Source organism: Pempheris klunzingeri, chromosome 5 (assembly GCF_042242105.1).
Source record: "Pempheris klunzingeri isolate RE-2024b chromosome 5, fPemKlu1.hap1, whole genome shotgun sequence".
Taxonomy (NCBI): Eukaryota; Metazoa; Chordata; class Actinopteri; order Acropomatiformes; family Pempheridae; genus Pempheris; species Pempheris klunzingeri.
Window position 1 is genome coordinate 26,359,203 of NC_092016.1, and position 15,455 is coordinate 26,374,657.

The following is a 15,455-nucleotide window of genomic DNA, read 5'->3' on the forward strand; positions in this document are numbered from 1 at the left end:
TGCTGTTTGACTTTTCATTTGTACAGCTAGAGGCCAGCTAAGTTGAAATAAAGCAAAGTTGCCTAACAATTCTGCTGTAGATACTGCAGCTACTGTGTAACTATATAATTGTAGTGCAACCTCTTTTATTTTAGTAATGCATCATCACAACTAGACAATAATTTGTTCTGTTGAACACATCAGTAGTCCGTCTGCTGCAGCTCCATGTTTTGCTCCATGTTTTTATGTTGTCTTGTTTGCACATTCTGCTTCTATAAGGCCCGTTGGTACCAAGTATTCACTGACCATTTCTGCTTATGTTGTTGAAAGCAAAAAGGAAAAAAAGATTTGCTGTCACTGGGACTGACTTTGAGTTAAACCCGCACTGCAACGGAACTTCTATTCCGTTTTTATATTATATTGCACTGTTTTGTATTGTTTGAACATAGAACCTTTTCATTATTCATATTGTGGGAGCTCTAAGGACTTTCTAATTATTTGCACAAAACCTGAACAGGAACGCTGGTTTTATTTCATTATTTTTTATTGTTATTTATGTTATCTTAGTGTGTGTTTGTTTGTGTGTTGGATTAACAATTAAACCTTTAAGGTCATACGGCTGTTGTCCAGTACAATGACAATAAATGCTGTCTATTCTTCTATTCTATTTCTATACGGCTGTTGTCCATTACTGTTTGGGGTGGTGTGTGCACGCTGAGGGGTGGGGGGCGCCAAACCATAATCTCGCCTAGGGCACCAAAATGGCTGCCTCCAGGCCACTACAACTATTACGATCCGCACATTCAACCAACACACAGTTCTGACTTTGTCCACATCTATCGGTCATATTTTCAGCATCCTAGTCTAATGAAATGGACTGTAATGTTTGGAAATGGGAGATGAGAGGCTGCCAGTGCTTGTAAAATCTTTCTGTTTAGCCACGGACAGCAAATGTAATTTTTTAGAACTTCAGAAATAGTAAAACTCATTAATGTGTTTAATGCGCCTGTTTATTAAATGTGAACTGAATCAGTTTGACACAGTGCCAGACAGCCACACCCACTCTTCTGATCTGTCCAACAGTATTTCATGGTCAACAGTATCAAATGCACCATTGAGATCCAATAAAATTAGAGCTGAGATTTTCGATGCGCCACTACTCAGATGGATGTCATTTAAGTGCAGTCTCAGTGCTGTGGTGTGGTCTAAAACCAGACAGAAAGAGACTGAGGGAATTATTTTGCACTAGGAAGGTGTTGAGCTGCAGAAAGACAACCCTTTCAATGACCTTTCCCAGAAAAGGCGAGTTTGATATTGGTCTGTAATTATTTATCACTGAGGCATCTAGATTAGGCTTTTTCAAGAGAGGTTTAATAACTGCTGTCTTCAGGGCCCTAGGAAAAACATCTGACTGAAGAGAACTGTTGACAATTGACAGTTGCAGTACAGTAGTGCCTCACTATAACACGGTTCACCTTTCGTGGCCTCGCTGTTTCGCGGATTTTTTCAGTGCAATTTTGCATGCTTTTTTTTTACAGTGTATGAATGCGCATTGTGTTCTGCGTCCTGATTGGCTAGACCAATGACCAATGTCAATCAATCTCCTCCGTGCCGTGTCTCTGTACAGTACAGAATGTGTTCTGTTTGCCAAATTTACATAAATGTTCAATCTCTAGCAGTGTGACTTTTAAGTGCTGCCTGTTTGCAAGACAAACAAACAAGTCAAACAAGAGATAAATGTGAGAAAATGTTAATGCCTGTCTGAGAAAAGTGTCTAAACTGTATGGTGAGGGGTTTTACAGCCTTAAAATATATAGAATAATTGTAAAAAATAAAACTGACTACTTCGCGGATTTCGCCTATTGTGGGTTATTTTTAGAACGTAACCCCGCAATGAACGAGGGACCACTGTATACGTATCTGGTGCTAAGCAGTTAAAAACATCTCTAAAAAAGGTTGTAGGCAAGATGTCAAGACAACAGGTAGTGGGTTTAAGATTACACATAATGTCTGTCAAGGCTGCACAATCTGTGTCAAGTGTCAAGCAGGAATGGTATTGTGTGGAGGCACAGGTGACAGGATACATATTTTGCTCAAAGATGAATTACAGACTTGATCTTTACAATTTTCTCTGTAAAAAAGGATGCAGTCAGTTTCTATTACTATTATGCCATCGTCCATTTTTTGTCATACTATTCATTATCAGTCACAGTCCTGTTATCATAAATGTACCTACTATTGTTCTTATTGTTGCTGTGCAACTGTCTCTCCCTCCCTCTCCCTCTCCTCCATCCGTCTCTCACCCAATTTGGCCCCTGAAACAAAAGTTGCCCATCTCTGAACAGAGTTCTGTCTGAGGTTTCTTCCTTTTAAATGGGAGTTTTTCCTTTTCCTGTTAAAGAGGAGGTTTTTCTTTTGCCATTTTCTCCTGGTTTTTGTCCATGTGGGGATTCTTGAATCCTTTCTCTAAATTTTGAATCTCTCTTTTTGCAAAAGTTTATGAATTGGCAGCATATAAATAAGGATTGATTGACTTAACAAACCAACTGGCTGCACCAGTGATTCTTGAGGTCTGTCCTATTATATCCAGAATACTTTGCCAATTTCTTCCCTGAAACAACCTAAATAGAACAAACAATCTAAGACCAGATACCATAAAATACATGAGACATTCTTGTTTATTTCAGTGAACTTTGTAAAGCACTCTGAGACAACTCTGTTGTGATATTGGGCTATACAAATAAATTGAATTGAATTGAATTGAATTGAATTGAATGAGACTCCTCTAAAATAATAGCTTCATGAAGCTTACACATCGAGATGACAACTGGTAAGTGGTAAGCACATACAGAAGTGTTGGCAAGGCAAATATACCCTGGGCGGCTGAGGCTCAGAAGAGTGGTAGAGTGGATCGTCCATCAATAGGAAGGTCGGTGGTTCGATCCCCGGATCCTATGAGTCAGCGTGTTGAAGTGTCCTTGCAAGACACTGAACCCCAACTTCCAGATGTATGTGAAAGCATAATCTCCAACTTCGATTCCTCCTGAATGAATGATGAGGATGTGATGTAAAATCGCTTTGAGAAAGGTGCCGTACAAATACTGACCATTTACCATTTTTTACATTATGTGAGGGTCATTTATAAAGACTGACACCAATGGATACAAGTCATCTTTATGCTGTCAAATGTCTTGGTGACAATTCTTCAAAAAGAAATTTAACGAATCTTCAACAAAAATTGTCATGTGCATATGAAAGAAAACGAATTATTATTATGGTATCTGCTTCCTCCTTATACGTGTGATGCTGACATGTGATGCCATGGCAGTTGATACAAACGCGTAGAATATGTCCCATAATCCACACAGAAGGAAAAAGATGATGTTCATGGGGATCTGGATTCAGCATCATGGCCTGCTCAGTTATAATATCTCCTTACAAACACAAACTTCTTACAATAAATTACACTTCATACATTTTATCATGAATGAATAAGAAAATAGCAATAACTCAAATCTTATTCCAGTCATTCTTAAATGGCATCTGTCCTGCAACTCCTTTTCAACATTTTAAGGTCAAACCAGAAACAAAATATTTCATTAACCTACAAACTTTCATTCTGGCAGGCGCTCCAGTGTTCCAACCCTGAGCTGGAAATCTGTCCTCATTAAACACATGTGACATCGTTTGGGAAATCTGAACGAGCACTTCTCACATTGTCAACATGATTATCATGAGTAAACATGCGTGCTTCAATAAGTACAAAGTGAGTGACACGGCTCTCAAGGTATTAATCACAAAGTGATTTTCTTACTTTGATTTTTATTTTGTTGAAGAATTTTAGAATGTCACATATGACATAAACATCGGGTTAGAATTATCTATACCACAACACACATACATTAATACATATTCCAGTATTGTGTGCAAATACAGATGGCAAATGAAATTCCTGGGTAAAATGTGTTCCATGTGTACATTTAGGTCACTGATTTAGTGGCGCAATATAGAATGTGTTTTATAATAATAACAATGAGGCCACTAACTTAATCTAACTGCCATCTGAGCGTCATGTACTGTTGGACAGTGTGTGCAGCACACTCAGAAAATACAAAGCACTCTTCAGGCTGCGACTATAATTAACCAGCAAATATGCACTTCTACAAACTCTGTTGATCCTATGTGACCATAATGATGGGAAAAAAAGCAAAGTGAGAGCAAAATCTGTCCAATTCGTCTTCACAACAGCATATAGCGGGTGAGGCCCCCTCCTCGAAGCTCCCGTAGGCGCTGGCAGTGTCGCAGCATGTTCAGAATCCCCTGAAATCGTTTGTCCACCTTCATCTGAGTAAATTCACGAATGTCATCCTCCACCACAAAATACTGACCTGAAAGACATTTCAACATAACCGTGAGATCAGTTTGTGTGTGTGCTCACGATGCCCCTCACCACCTGCCTTTTCCAGGACACCCAGTAAACATGGGATGGGTCTGTCCACACCCTTTGACACCAGTCTGTGCCCATGTTCCAGTTTGAAGGGATTCAGGGTTTTATTGAGCCAAGTTATCCAGACAGCTCAGTAAAGTTGCTTTCTAACAGACACCTATGATGGGTCAGACTAAAGAAAAAAGTGGGAATATCTGTCTCTAGAAAAAGTGCCAATCGAGCAGGTTGCTTCCAGCGTGGTATGTGAGGCTTCTAGGTTGACTGGAAGACGTGGATGTTTTGGGACTTCCTCACAGTCCACAGGCAGTAAAAGGTTTGAACTACGGCAGCCGGTAGCTCTGGGTCCTGTCTCCTCCGCCCCCCCCCTGCCTGTAAGCACAGTGCCTCTGTTTGAGTTGTCTCCCCGCAACAGGACACGTCCCACTGCAAAGCTCAGGGAAAGCTGCCAGGGGGGGGGGGTCGTCTTAAATTACTGTGACCCGTCTGATAAAGTGCAGCTCACAGCTGTTTCTAGATACCATTATATCAGAGCGCAGCAACGCCACGCATGTACTGTTCAATTTAGAGTGAAAAAGATTTGTATAAACCCACCTAAGCTGGAAAGGAACTGGACGACTGGTGTCCAACTTCAGTAACTTCATAACTCCTTGAGACCCACATCCCAGCGGGATCGAACAACCTCACCTTTTAAAGGCAGCCACTCTGTGCTGGAGAGGCTCCTGCTGGCCCTTTCCCTGCTTTTTGAATGATAAAACTACTAATGATAGCTGCCAACTCCAAGAAACTCCCCACAGTGCTGTTTATCACTTAGTCCATGGGCTGCATCAATGGGACTCATCCAGATCCAGGCGCCATCTGAACACGAGTATCTTTGTCAGCGATAAGGGATACGATTCCATTAATGTTCAGATGCTGGCAATGCTAATTATAAGATCTTTAATTTGGTGGCAAGATGGCTGGATCTACCCAAAGCGCAGAGAGCGGGTTATACTTAGACTTTGAGGCTGGAGGAGTACACTGCTGCTCCTCTGCGACAGAAGTGATGCACTGAAACGCTGGCCGATGACACTGATCATCGCTACGAGGACTGAGAAAGAAAGTCTGTATCACACCGTCCACGCCACCGCTCGGTCAGTTGTTAAGCGATGCATCAGAGTCCTCAAGGCAGGTAAGCTACATAATGTGCATTAATAACAAAAGTAATCCCTACACAGCTTGGTTAATTTTCATATGTCAATGTCCATGAATTGTACTTTTCTTGTCCTCCGGTCCTCCTCACCTTTGTAGCAAATGAGAAACTATCAGCTACAAATTAGCAAGGAGGATGGTTAACAATGTATCCTGGCAACACACACTGCTTGGCAACAGCCATCGTGGGGTGAGCATTCAAATGAACACACATAATCAAGACCAGACTTAAATTTGAGTGGTGCAACTTGTTAAGACTGGTCTTGAGAACGAGCAGTTAGAACCAGGCTTAGTAAAGCACAGAGACAGACAGATGCTGTGGTCACTGTTCAGAGTCAGTGCTAACAGTGTTGGTTGTCTCAGGTACAACAAGTCTTATGCGTGTAATAAAGTAGTGATGGAGCCAGAGCTTTCAGCTATCAGGCTCCTCTCCTGTGGAACCTCCTTCCAGTTTGGGTTTGGGGGGCAGACACCCTCTCTACATTTAAGAGTAGACTAAAAACCTTCCTTTGTGATAAAGCGTATAGTTCAGGTCTGGATCAGGCCTTGGACCAGCCCCTACTTATGCTGCTATAGGCTTAGACTGCCGGGGGACTCCCATTCTTGAATCCTTAATGATGAATTCCTGAATCGTTGGTTCTCTCTCTAATTAAAGAGTTTGGTCTAGACCTGCTCTTTATGGAAAGCGTCTTGAGATAACGCTGTTAATGCTGGCGCTATATAAATAAAGATTGATTGAAGTACCAGGTGGATAAACTGTATCCGTATGAGTCGAGTAAAACCTCAGCCATCACTATCCCTGCTGGACTTGGTTCAAAACACATCTGGTTATCAACACCTTTCATTTTCTCGATAATAACATTATCAGGTGCTTATTAAACTTATAACTCCAGATCATCAACACTCATTTGGTACATAAGAGACAGACTTCTCTTATCCATCTTTCACTATCACCACTCTTCCACAAATCTTCAAACTCAATTCTTCTCAAATTATTTTTGTTCTTGAAAGATTACCTTTATTAGCATTAAATTATGACTTTTGAAAAATGCCCCGATAATGTTTCATTTGCTGCACTTTGCTTTGTACATGATATGAGTTGATGAACGTGTTCTATTCAGTTTCAATGCTGTTTTTCACAACGCGCTGATCACAAAGAAAGGATCATTAAAAAGTGCTTGTGTTTCTAAAGTTGCACTCCACTGGGCTTTACTTAATACTCACAGTGAAAACAGATTAGAGGACTGATGGTTGGGAAACAAATGCTATGTTCACACTATGGAACCTTAACCGCACCACTTCCAATTTGATAACAAATAACTAATTAAATCAAATAACTAACTGATAATAAGTCATTATAATAAAATGGGATTATCGATGAGACAATGTTTCATCAAACTGCTCTAAATCAGGCAGATAATCCAAAGTCAAGTGTTGCAGTCAAAGTACCTTTGGTGTCTTTGGTCTCCTGGTCCTTAAAGCGCTGCTGCAGCTTGCGTGCATGACTGCTCAGAGTCTTCAGTGACTGATGGAGGATCTTGTACTTGGCTGTTACAGCTGTGTTAATGCTCTGCACCGCAGCATTCAGATGGTCATATGATACACGTCCTCTCATGTACCTGAGTGGGACACAACATTCAGCTGGAGAAAACATCAAGCTTAGGACACACACACACCAAATCAAACACAAACACCATCTGATCCAAATCATTAGGTAAGAAAAAGGCTGAATAAGCCCTGTGATACTGATGAGGTTACTGAGCTGATGAGTGTTGAGCAGTGGTGACACTTGGAACTTAAGGGACATGGCCTCTCCTCTGGCGACACCCGCAGGACAAACTTTAGCTTTTCTTCACAGGGATCCATACACACTGGAATGGGTACTTTTTTTTCATTTTAGGGCTGCGAGGCTTCCACTGTTGCCATGGAAATCGGCATTCAAATCAGTATTCATACGCTGTGTTAAAATGAATGGATAACAGTACAAATCAAAGACATAAGGTACATTTGGCTAGAAAATGCTAAATAAATTGAACTTCCAAAAGTTCCAAAAGACTTGCCAAAAGCATTGGGACACCCCTCCAAATAATTTAATTCAGGTGTTCCAATCACTTCCATGGCCACAGGTGTATAAAATCAAGCACCTAGACATGCAGACTGCTTCTACAAACATTTGTAAAAGAATGGGTTGCTCTCAGGAGCTCAGCGAATTCAAGCCTGGTACCGTGATAGGTCGCCACCTGTGCAATAAGTCCATTCGTGAAATTTCCTCGATACTAAATATTCCACAGTCAACTGTTAGTGGTATTATAACAAAGTGGAAGCAATTGGGAACAACAGCAGCTCAGCCACAAAGTGGTAGGCCACGCAAAATCACAGAGCGGGGTCAGTGGATGCTGAGGCCCACAGTGCGCAGAAATCACCAACTTTATGCAGAGTCAATAGCTACAGACCTCCAAACTTCATGTGGCTTTCAGATAAGCTCAAGAACAGTGTGTAGAGAGCTTCGTGGAATGAGTTTCCATGGCCGAGCAGCTGCATCCAAGCCTCACATCACCAAGTGCAATGCAAGGCATTGGATGCAGTGGTGTAAAGCCACCGCCCCTGGACTCTAGAGCAGTGGAGACGTGTTCTCTGAAGTGACGAATCACGCTTCTGTCTGCCAATCTGATGGACGAGTCTGGGTTTGGCGGTTGCCAGGAGAGCGGTACTTGCCTGACTGCATTGTGCCAAGTGTAAAGTTTGGTGGAGGGGGGATTATGGTGTGGGGTTGTTTTAGGGGTTGGACTTGGCCCCTTAGTTCCAGTGAAAGTGACTCTGAATGCTTCAGCATACCAAGAGATTCTGGACAATTTCATGCTCCCAACTTTGTGGGAACAGTTTGGGGATGGACCCTTCTTGCACCAGTGCACAAAGCAAGGTCCATAAAGACATGGATGAGAGAGTTTGGTGTGGAGGAACTTGACTGGCCTGACCTCAACCTGACAGAACACCTTTGGGATGAATTAGAGCGGCGACTGAGAGCCAGGCCTTCTCGTCCAACATCAGTTGGACGAATCCTCACAAATGCGCTTCTGGAAGAATGGTCAAAAATTCCCATAAACACACTCCTAAACCTTGTGGAGAGCCTTCCCAGAAGAGTTGAGGCTGTTATAGCTGCAAAGGGTGGGCCAACTCCATATTAAACCCTACAGATTTAGAATGGGATGTCATTAAAGTTCATGTGCCAATACTTTTGGCAATGTAGTGTACATCGCTGGGAAAGGTTTGCTGAAACTTGGACTGGTGTTTGCAGTTTTTAGAGCCCAACAGGAATGAATGCAGGAAAGTCCCAGCTCTTAAACATAATATCAAAATGCTTTAAATGTAGAGCGAAACACTGCTTACTGGGACAGGAGGCTGTCATCTCCTGGGTCTGATAGACACCTAACTGTTATTCATACGGTTCTCGCCTGTCTCATCTCAGGCATGTTAACAGGTCGCAAACACACTGTCACCGCGTGTTCCAAAATATGCCACACGGTGTTGGATATCAGTGAGGGATAATACTTACTGAGGGATGCTCTCAAACTCTGCCATGGTGATGAACTCCAGCTCTCTGACAAAGCTTTTGCTGATCTTTTTGACATTTTGCGGCTGGGCCACAGCGGCTGCTTCACTCTGGTTCCTCACAGGTTCACAAGTTCCACTGAGAGATGGGAGGACAGGACAGAGGAGACAGCACCAGCTGGAGTCTATCAGCATGCTACTCTTTAGTAGAGCCACGGGAGGGGCCCTGAAGGCAGCTTGTGATCTTGTAATCTTTTCTTTATTGTTTGTATAAAATCAGAACTGAATCACAGCATCCTATAGCCCAAACTAACATCACCACCGTTCTTGTTTTGTCAGACCAACAATCCAAAATCCAGATCTAGTCAGTCTGTTATAATGTGAAAAGCAGAAAAGCAGCAAATTCTTGCTTTTGAAAAAAATAGGACCATCAGATGTCTTGATTATAAATCATTTATCATTTATTTTCCTTTCAACTAACTTATCCTCACATACTTAAGCACTTCAATATTTGTAATGAGTGTAACTAATTTGAAGGTTCTTTACTCTAATGCAGGCCTACTGGTGGTTCCCAAAGTCTCCAAAAGTAGTGTAGGAGTCAGAGCTTTCAGCTATCAGGCTCCTCTCCTGTGGAACCTCCTTCCAGTTTGGGTTCGGGGGGCAGACACCCTCTCTACATTTAAGAGTAGACTAAAAAAGGCATATAGTTAAGGGCTGGCTCAGGCCTTAGACCAGCCCCTAGTTATGCTGCTATATGCTGCTTTCTGTGCTTTCTCATCCCTCAGGTTTCTATGGATCCTGGTCCTGGTCCTGCTGATGTGGTTCTCTGCTTCATGAATCACGGCTGCGGATCGTCGGCCACTCGTCATGTTTTTCAATAATATCATACTGCTAATCTTTTAGTCACATTCCGATTGTTAATGCTATAGTCACTGCTAGTATGTTGGTTGCTGTTTGTGTTGTCTCTCTCTCTCTCTCTCTCTGTCTCTCTCTCTCTGTCCAACCTCCTCCCAATGCGGACCCCTACAGAAGCCGCCCACATTGATCCTCGGTCTGTTCCAGGTTTCTTCCTGTTAAAGGGGAGTTTTTCCTGCCACTGTTGCTCAATATAACATCTGATGCTGCTCATGTGGGGATTCTTGAATCCTTAATGTTGAATTCCTGAATCGTTGGGTCTCTCTCTAATTAAAGAGTTTGGTCTAGACCTGCTATTCATGTAAAGCGTCTTGAGATAACGCTGTTGTGAATTGGCACTATATAAATAAAGATTGATTGATTGATTGATAGATACTCCATTAAAAGGACATCTAGATACAAGTGAGTGTGTGTGTTCACTGGCTGACCTGTCTACTGTCAGCACACTGTCTCCTGAAAAAAAACACACGTAGAGCATCACATGAGTCCTTACTGTGCTGGCTCTTTCCTCCTGGGCATGTGTGCAGGCACGTTGTCTCTCATGTGCTGAACATCTTCCAGATCCTTCTGGGAGGCCTCCGCAAGTCCCTGAAGCACAAACAAACATGCTTCAGCAATCCACTGTGTCCAAAAGGGAGCGCTGACGAGCTGACTTCACACTCACCACCTTCACTAGGTCTGAAAGGCATGTTCCATGTTCATGCCACAGTAATACGACTACATGTCAGTACAGGCCCTGTGCCGGTCAGGGTCGCATTTAAGCAGCGGCTCTTACTACACAGGTTGTGTTTGACGGAGCCTGATGCTCAGCTGGATCATTTTACTGCACAGCAACACCATGAAGTGCTGATTTGTCACCAGCATCAGCTGCACAAACTGGTGGTGTCCACTTCACCTTCAGGAGCGTCAGTTGCTCTCTCTGTTGGTCAACACATTTTTCAAACTCCTCCAGGAGCTTCTCCAGTCCAAAGAGCTCCTGTCCAAGTTTCTTCACCTTATTTTGAGGCAATTCTAAACGTGGACAGAGAAAATCGAACACAATGAGACATTTTATTACATGCCACTTTAGCGTTGCACAATAGCCAAACAGAGGGAGAGCCGGTCTTGCTTCAGTGAACTGCTGTCGTACCAACAGCAGACAGATCCAGTATGCGCTGCAATGATGAGATCCTGTCATGAATGTGGTGGTTGATGTCCTCCAGCTCTCTCATTTTCCTGAAACAGACACATTTAATTCAGCCAAAGCAGTTCTCTCACAGTTCCCTGGTAAATCTCACAGATGAGAAGAACTTTAACAGTAGTACATACACATGAAACCACACACACACACACACACACACACACACACACACACACACACACACACACACACACACACACACACACACACACACACACACACACACACACACACACACACACACACACACACACTAAAAATGGATGGCTTGACACCTGTGAGTATGAGGGCTACTTGTAGAGCTGCGGTCATGTGGCCTGGCTGGAAAAGGTTTAGGACGTTTAGCTCTCAGAAATAAAGTCCTGAAGTGGGTTTTAAACGGTGCTAACTCGGCTTTCACACCAAAACAGAACTGGTCGCTTCACCAGCCAGTTCGAGTTCCCATCAGCGTCGTCATGACGACAACGTTCCGATAGGAACTGTCCGAGGGTCCGTCCGTCTCTTATCTAGCGTCTGTCAGCCGGTGTGTGCCCCCCGCTGTACACGCGGAAATACATAAAATGTGAGTGTATCCATGTGCCCCCCACCCGGCGTGGTGAACTTACACGGAGTAGGTAGACGGCTGGTTCCTCGCGTCGCTCTCGTTCCCGGTTCCGTCTGAATTTGAAATGTACGTGGTGACGTAACGGCCGGCGCACGCGCTGTGTCAATGCTGCATTCAGTGACTGCAGGAAATATTACGATAACTTGTCAAACACAAAAACACGCCCACGGTGACACTTGACATAAAATCACCAGGACACAAAGAGAGCAACAGTCTGGATTTAGAAAGTTAATGGGGGGAACACACACACAATAACAACAACACAACACTATTTACACTGCAAACTCTTTCATATGTCTTCGATCCCACATGTGACCAAAGCTTTTTTTTAAATCGTAGCAGCAGTGCAGCTCCTCCTGAACACCAGCACTGTTGTCCTGCTCTTACTTGCAGCAGTGTTAGCTTATGCCCACAGTGCTTTAAAAAGGTGCAGGCCTGCAAGCAGAGATGGGCACAAATACATAAAAAGATATCTAGTACTTCAAAATGCTTCAAATGTATCATCAAATGTATTTAAACAAAATACTAGTGTGTGTTCTATTACTATCTATTATTGATGCGCCTTATATGAGAATAGAATTACACATTAAGTGATGTATTAAAGAATTTCTATCATTCAATTTTTATTTTTACAGTGGGAATTTGAACAATGGTGAACAATTCCCAAATTGGACGTCCAAAAGAGGACAGCTGACCTAAATCGGTGGCAATGGATCTCTACCGCTTCCATCATTTTGAAGGCCTTCCAGGGTATCTTTAATATGACTAAGGTTTGTAGGGTCACAGCTGTGGTTCAGAAGTAGAGTCAGATGTTCAGTCCCCCCCCTCCTCCAGTCAACATGTTGATGTGTCCATGGGCAACACACACAAGTTGCTCTAGAAGCTGTGCTTGATAATTCAATTTCAATTCAATTCAATTCAATTCAATTCAATTCAATTCAATTCAATTCTATTTGTATAGCCCAATATCACAACAGAGTGTCTCATAGTGCTTTACAAAGTTCACGTGTAAGCGAACAAACAATCTAATAAAGAGTCCAGCAGTCGATGAGGCCAATGGATCAGTCCGAGGCATCACCTGCCCTTTATGACCCTCCTTCTTCGGGAAGGAAAAACTCAAAAAACCCAGTGGGAAAAGAGAAACCTCTGGGAGCACCACAGTGAAGGAGAGATCCAGCTCCCAAGGACGGACAGGCTGTAGCCTTGGACAGAAGCACATCCATTGGCTGGTGGAGAACCACATCAAGATAAGCTTCCTTCTGATGGTCAAAGACGCTAAACCAGTGCTATACAAGTACTGTCCATTTCATTCCATTCTAAATGCATCATTCCATTACAATCTATAATGGAGTTATTCCATTTGATTTTAGAATGGATTCGTTACATTGACTTCCATTCCATTCTAGACTGGACCATTGCTTTCCATTGTGCAATGGGGTCACTCTGTTGCCATCCGTTCCATTCTGTAACCGGAATCATTCATTTACAGTCCATTCCATTCTAGAATGGAACCATTCCACAGCCTTCCATTCGACAATGGAATCATTCCCAGACAGCAAAAGTTCAATACTGTAATTTACTGTAATACTGTACAGTAATTCAATACTGAGTTCTGGTCAAAAACTGTGATTTGTGGTTTAGGTCCATGGTGGATCAACCTTTTAATAGTTTGGATATGTTTTTTTTTGTGTTATAATTTGTCATAAGGTTCAATAAACACAAACACAGTTTATCACAAATGCATGTCATGTTCTCTAAATTTCCTCTCATACAGCTGGAGACACACAAGCGTTAGCAAAAGCTTGTGTTACACCAGCATTCTGATTATCAGTATAAAAGCCATCATTTAGCTATGCTGATGTTCAATGCAGTGATTCCATCCATCCATCCATTATCTTCAGCTTATCCGGGGTCGGGTCGCGGTGGCAACAGGTCAAGCAGGGCACTCCAGACAACCTTCAGCAACAACAGCTCCCCCCGGGGGATCCTGAGGCGTTCCCAGGCCAGCCGTGAGATGTAATCCCTCCAGCGGGTTCTGGGTCTGCCCCGGGGTCTCCTCCCGGAGGGACATGCCTGGAAAACCTCTAAGGGGAGGTGCCCAGGTGGCTTTGCCCTGCCTTTGTTTCTTTAACCTAGATCTTGTAGAAATTATTTTTACCCTTATTGTGGCCTTACCTGCATCTCATAGCACTGAGGGGGATACATCACCATTGTCATTCTGGGAAAAGTATTTGGATAGAACTAATTCTATTTCCTGTTTTATATGGGTGTCAATGACGCATTAAGTCTCTAGTACTTAAAACGCTCAACTCTAAATGAATTTTCATAGTAACAGTACTATGATCTGACATTGTGAATGGCTCATCTTTAATTCGATGTGTATATTTTCTTGTTACAAAAAGTAGTCTATCCTTGTGTAACTTCATTGTACTTGGGACATAGGTCTCAGTCTCAGTAACTTGGGTGAAGATGGCGACATACATTAATTAATCCCAAACTCTCTCATCATACTTAATTCATTCATTTTAGATTGGGATTTCACAGGTACTCTATCTAACTTGTTGTTATATCTGCAATGAAACTCCCCCCTGTGATTATAATCCCTTTTCCTTATCTACCACAAACTTTGCAATCTTTTTGGTGCATATACAGTACATTTAAAATAGTTATTTTTAATCCTGCAGTTCCTATCACTATAATGCAGCGACCCTCTTGGATCTTGGACCCAAATACATAACTGACTTACTTATAAGGTCTGAGGTGTCCAGAACCCTCAGGTCATCTGGTGCAGGTCTACTCAGCGTTCCCAGAATCAGAACCAAGCAAGGTGGAGCAGCTTCTAGTTTCTATGCTCCCCACCTGTGGAACAATCTTCCTGAACACCTGAGCTCTGCTAAAACTGTCAGCGCATTTAAATCAGGCCATGAAACATTACCGTTTACTGTAATGCTTTTATTGTCTTTTAATGCATCCTCTCTTATGCTCCAACTATTTTCTTGTGCTTTTATCTTTTACATGCAATTTAATGTTTCTGTGTCTTGTTTTTATTGTTTTATGTCCCTGTAAAGCACTTTGAATTGCCCTGTGTCTGAAAGGTGCTATATAAATAAATTTGACTTGCCTAGTTTGTACTGTCAAGGCATGAACCCAAACGCAAAGGAATTTAAAAAGTATTTAATGAAGAGCTCTCATTAAAAATGTACAACATAGACACAAGACAAGACAAAACTAAATAAGACATATAAATAAACATTCTAGTCAGAGAACCTCATAACATATTTATGAGAAATAGCAGTAGTGACTACATTCTAGAATGGAAGGCAATGGAGTGATTCCATTTTACAATGGAATACAAAGATTCTGTCTGAATCATGGATGGCAATGGAATGTAGTGATTCCTCTCTAGAATGGAATGATTCCATTCCAATGGATTGGAATTGAAGGCAATGGAAGAGAGTGATTCCATTCCAGAATAAGAAATGGAAGGCAAAGGAATTGTTCCATTCTAGAATGACATGCAGTGTATTCCTTGGTGCTAAAGAGACTGATATAAATCAATTACTATCGCTTTCATTATCTTAACGGCCATCTTG

General features: G+C 42.3%; 1 protein-coding gene across 2 annotated transcripts; it reads right to left on the reverse strand.

Annotated features, from left to right (window-relative positions):
* Positions 1-3,851: 3,851 nt before the first annotated feature.
* On the reverse strand, positions 3,852-11,903 carry ska1 (spindle and kinetochore associated complex subunit 1). Of its 2 annotated transcripts, none has more exons than XM_070831275.1 (7): positions 11,864-11,903; positions 11,208-11,293; positions 10,974-11,089; positions 10,572-10,666; positions 9,168-9,302; positions 7,064-7,233; positions 3,852-4,367 (listed from the first exon to the last, which is right to left on the reverse strand). In XM_070831275.1, exons 2-7 carry the CDS (start codon positions 11,287-11,289, stop codon positions 4,219-4,221), a joined length of 747 nt encoding a protein of 248 aa, XP_070687376.1. In that variant the 5' UTR covers positions 11,290-11,293; positions 11,864-11,903; the 3' UTR covers positions 3,852-4,218. The 2 variants fall into 2 exon arrangements, with proteins under 2 accessions (XP_070687376.1, XP_070687377.1); XM_070831276.1 differs by lacking the exon at positions 11,864-11,903 and adding an exon at positions 11,534-11,652.
* Between the last annotated feature and the right edge of the window lie 3,552 nt (positions 11,904-15,455).

Excerpts from the sequence above, each read along its gene's own strand:
- ska1 (XM_070831275.1), bottom strand. The coding sequence starts at position 11,289 with ATGAGAGAGCTGGAGGACATCAACCACCACATTCATGACAGGATCTCA. Across the intron at positions 10,667-10,973 it reads AGCAACTGACGCTCCTGAAG|GGACTTGCGGAGGCCTCCCA; the intron begins GTGAAGTGGACA and ends TTTGTGCTTCAG. Across the intron at positions 7,234-9,167 it reads GAGTTTGAGAGCATCCCTCA|GTACATGAGAGGACGTGTAT; the intron begins GTAAGTATTATC and ends TGTCCCACTCAG.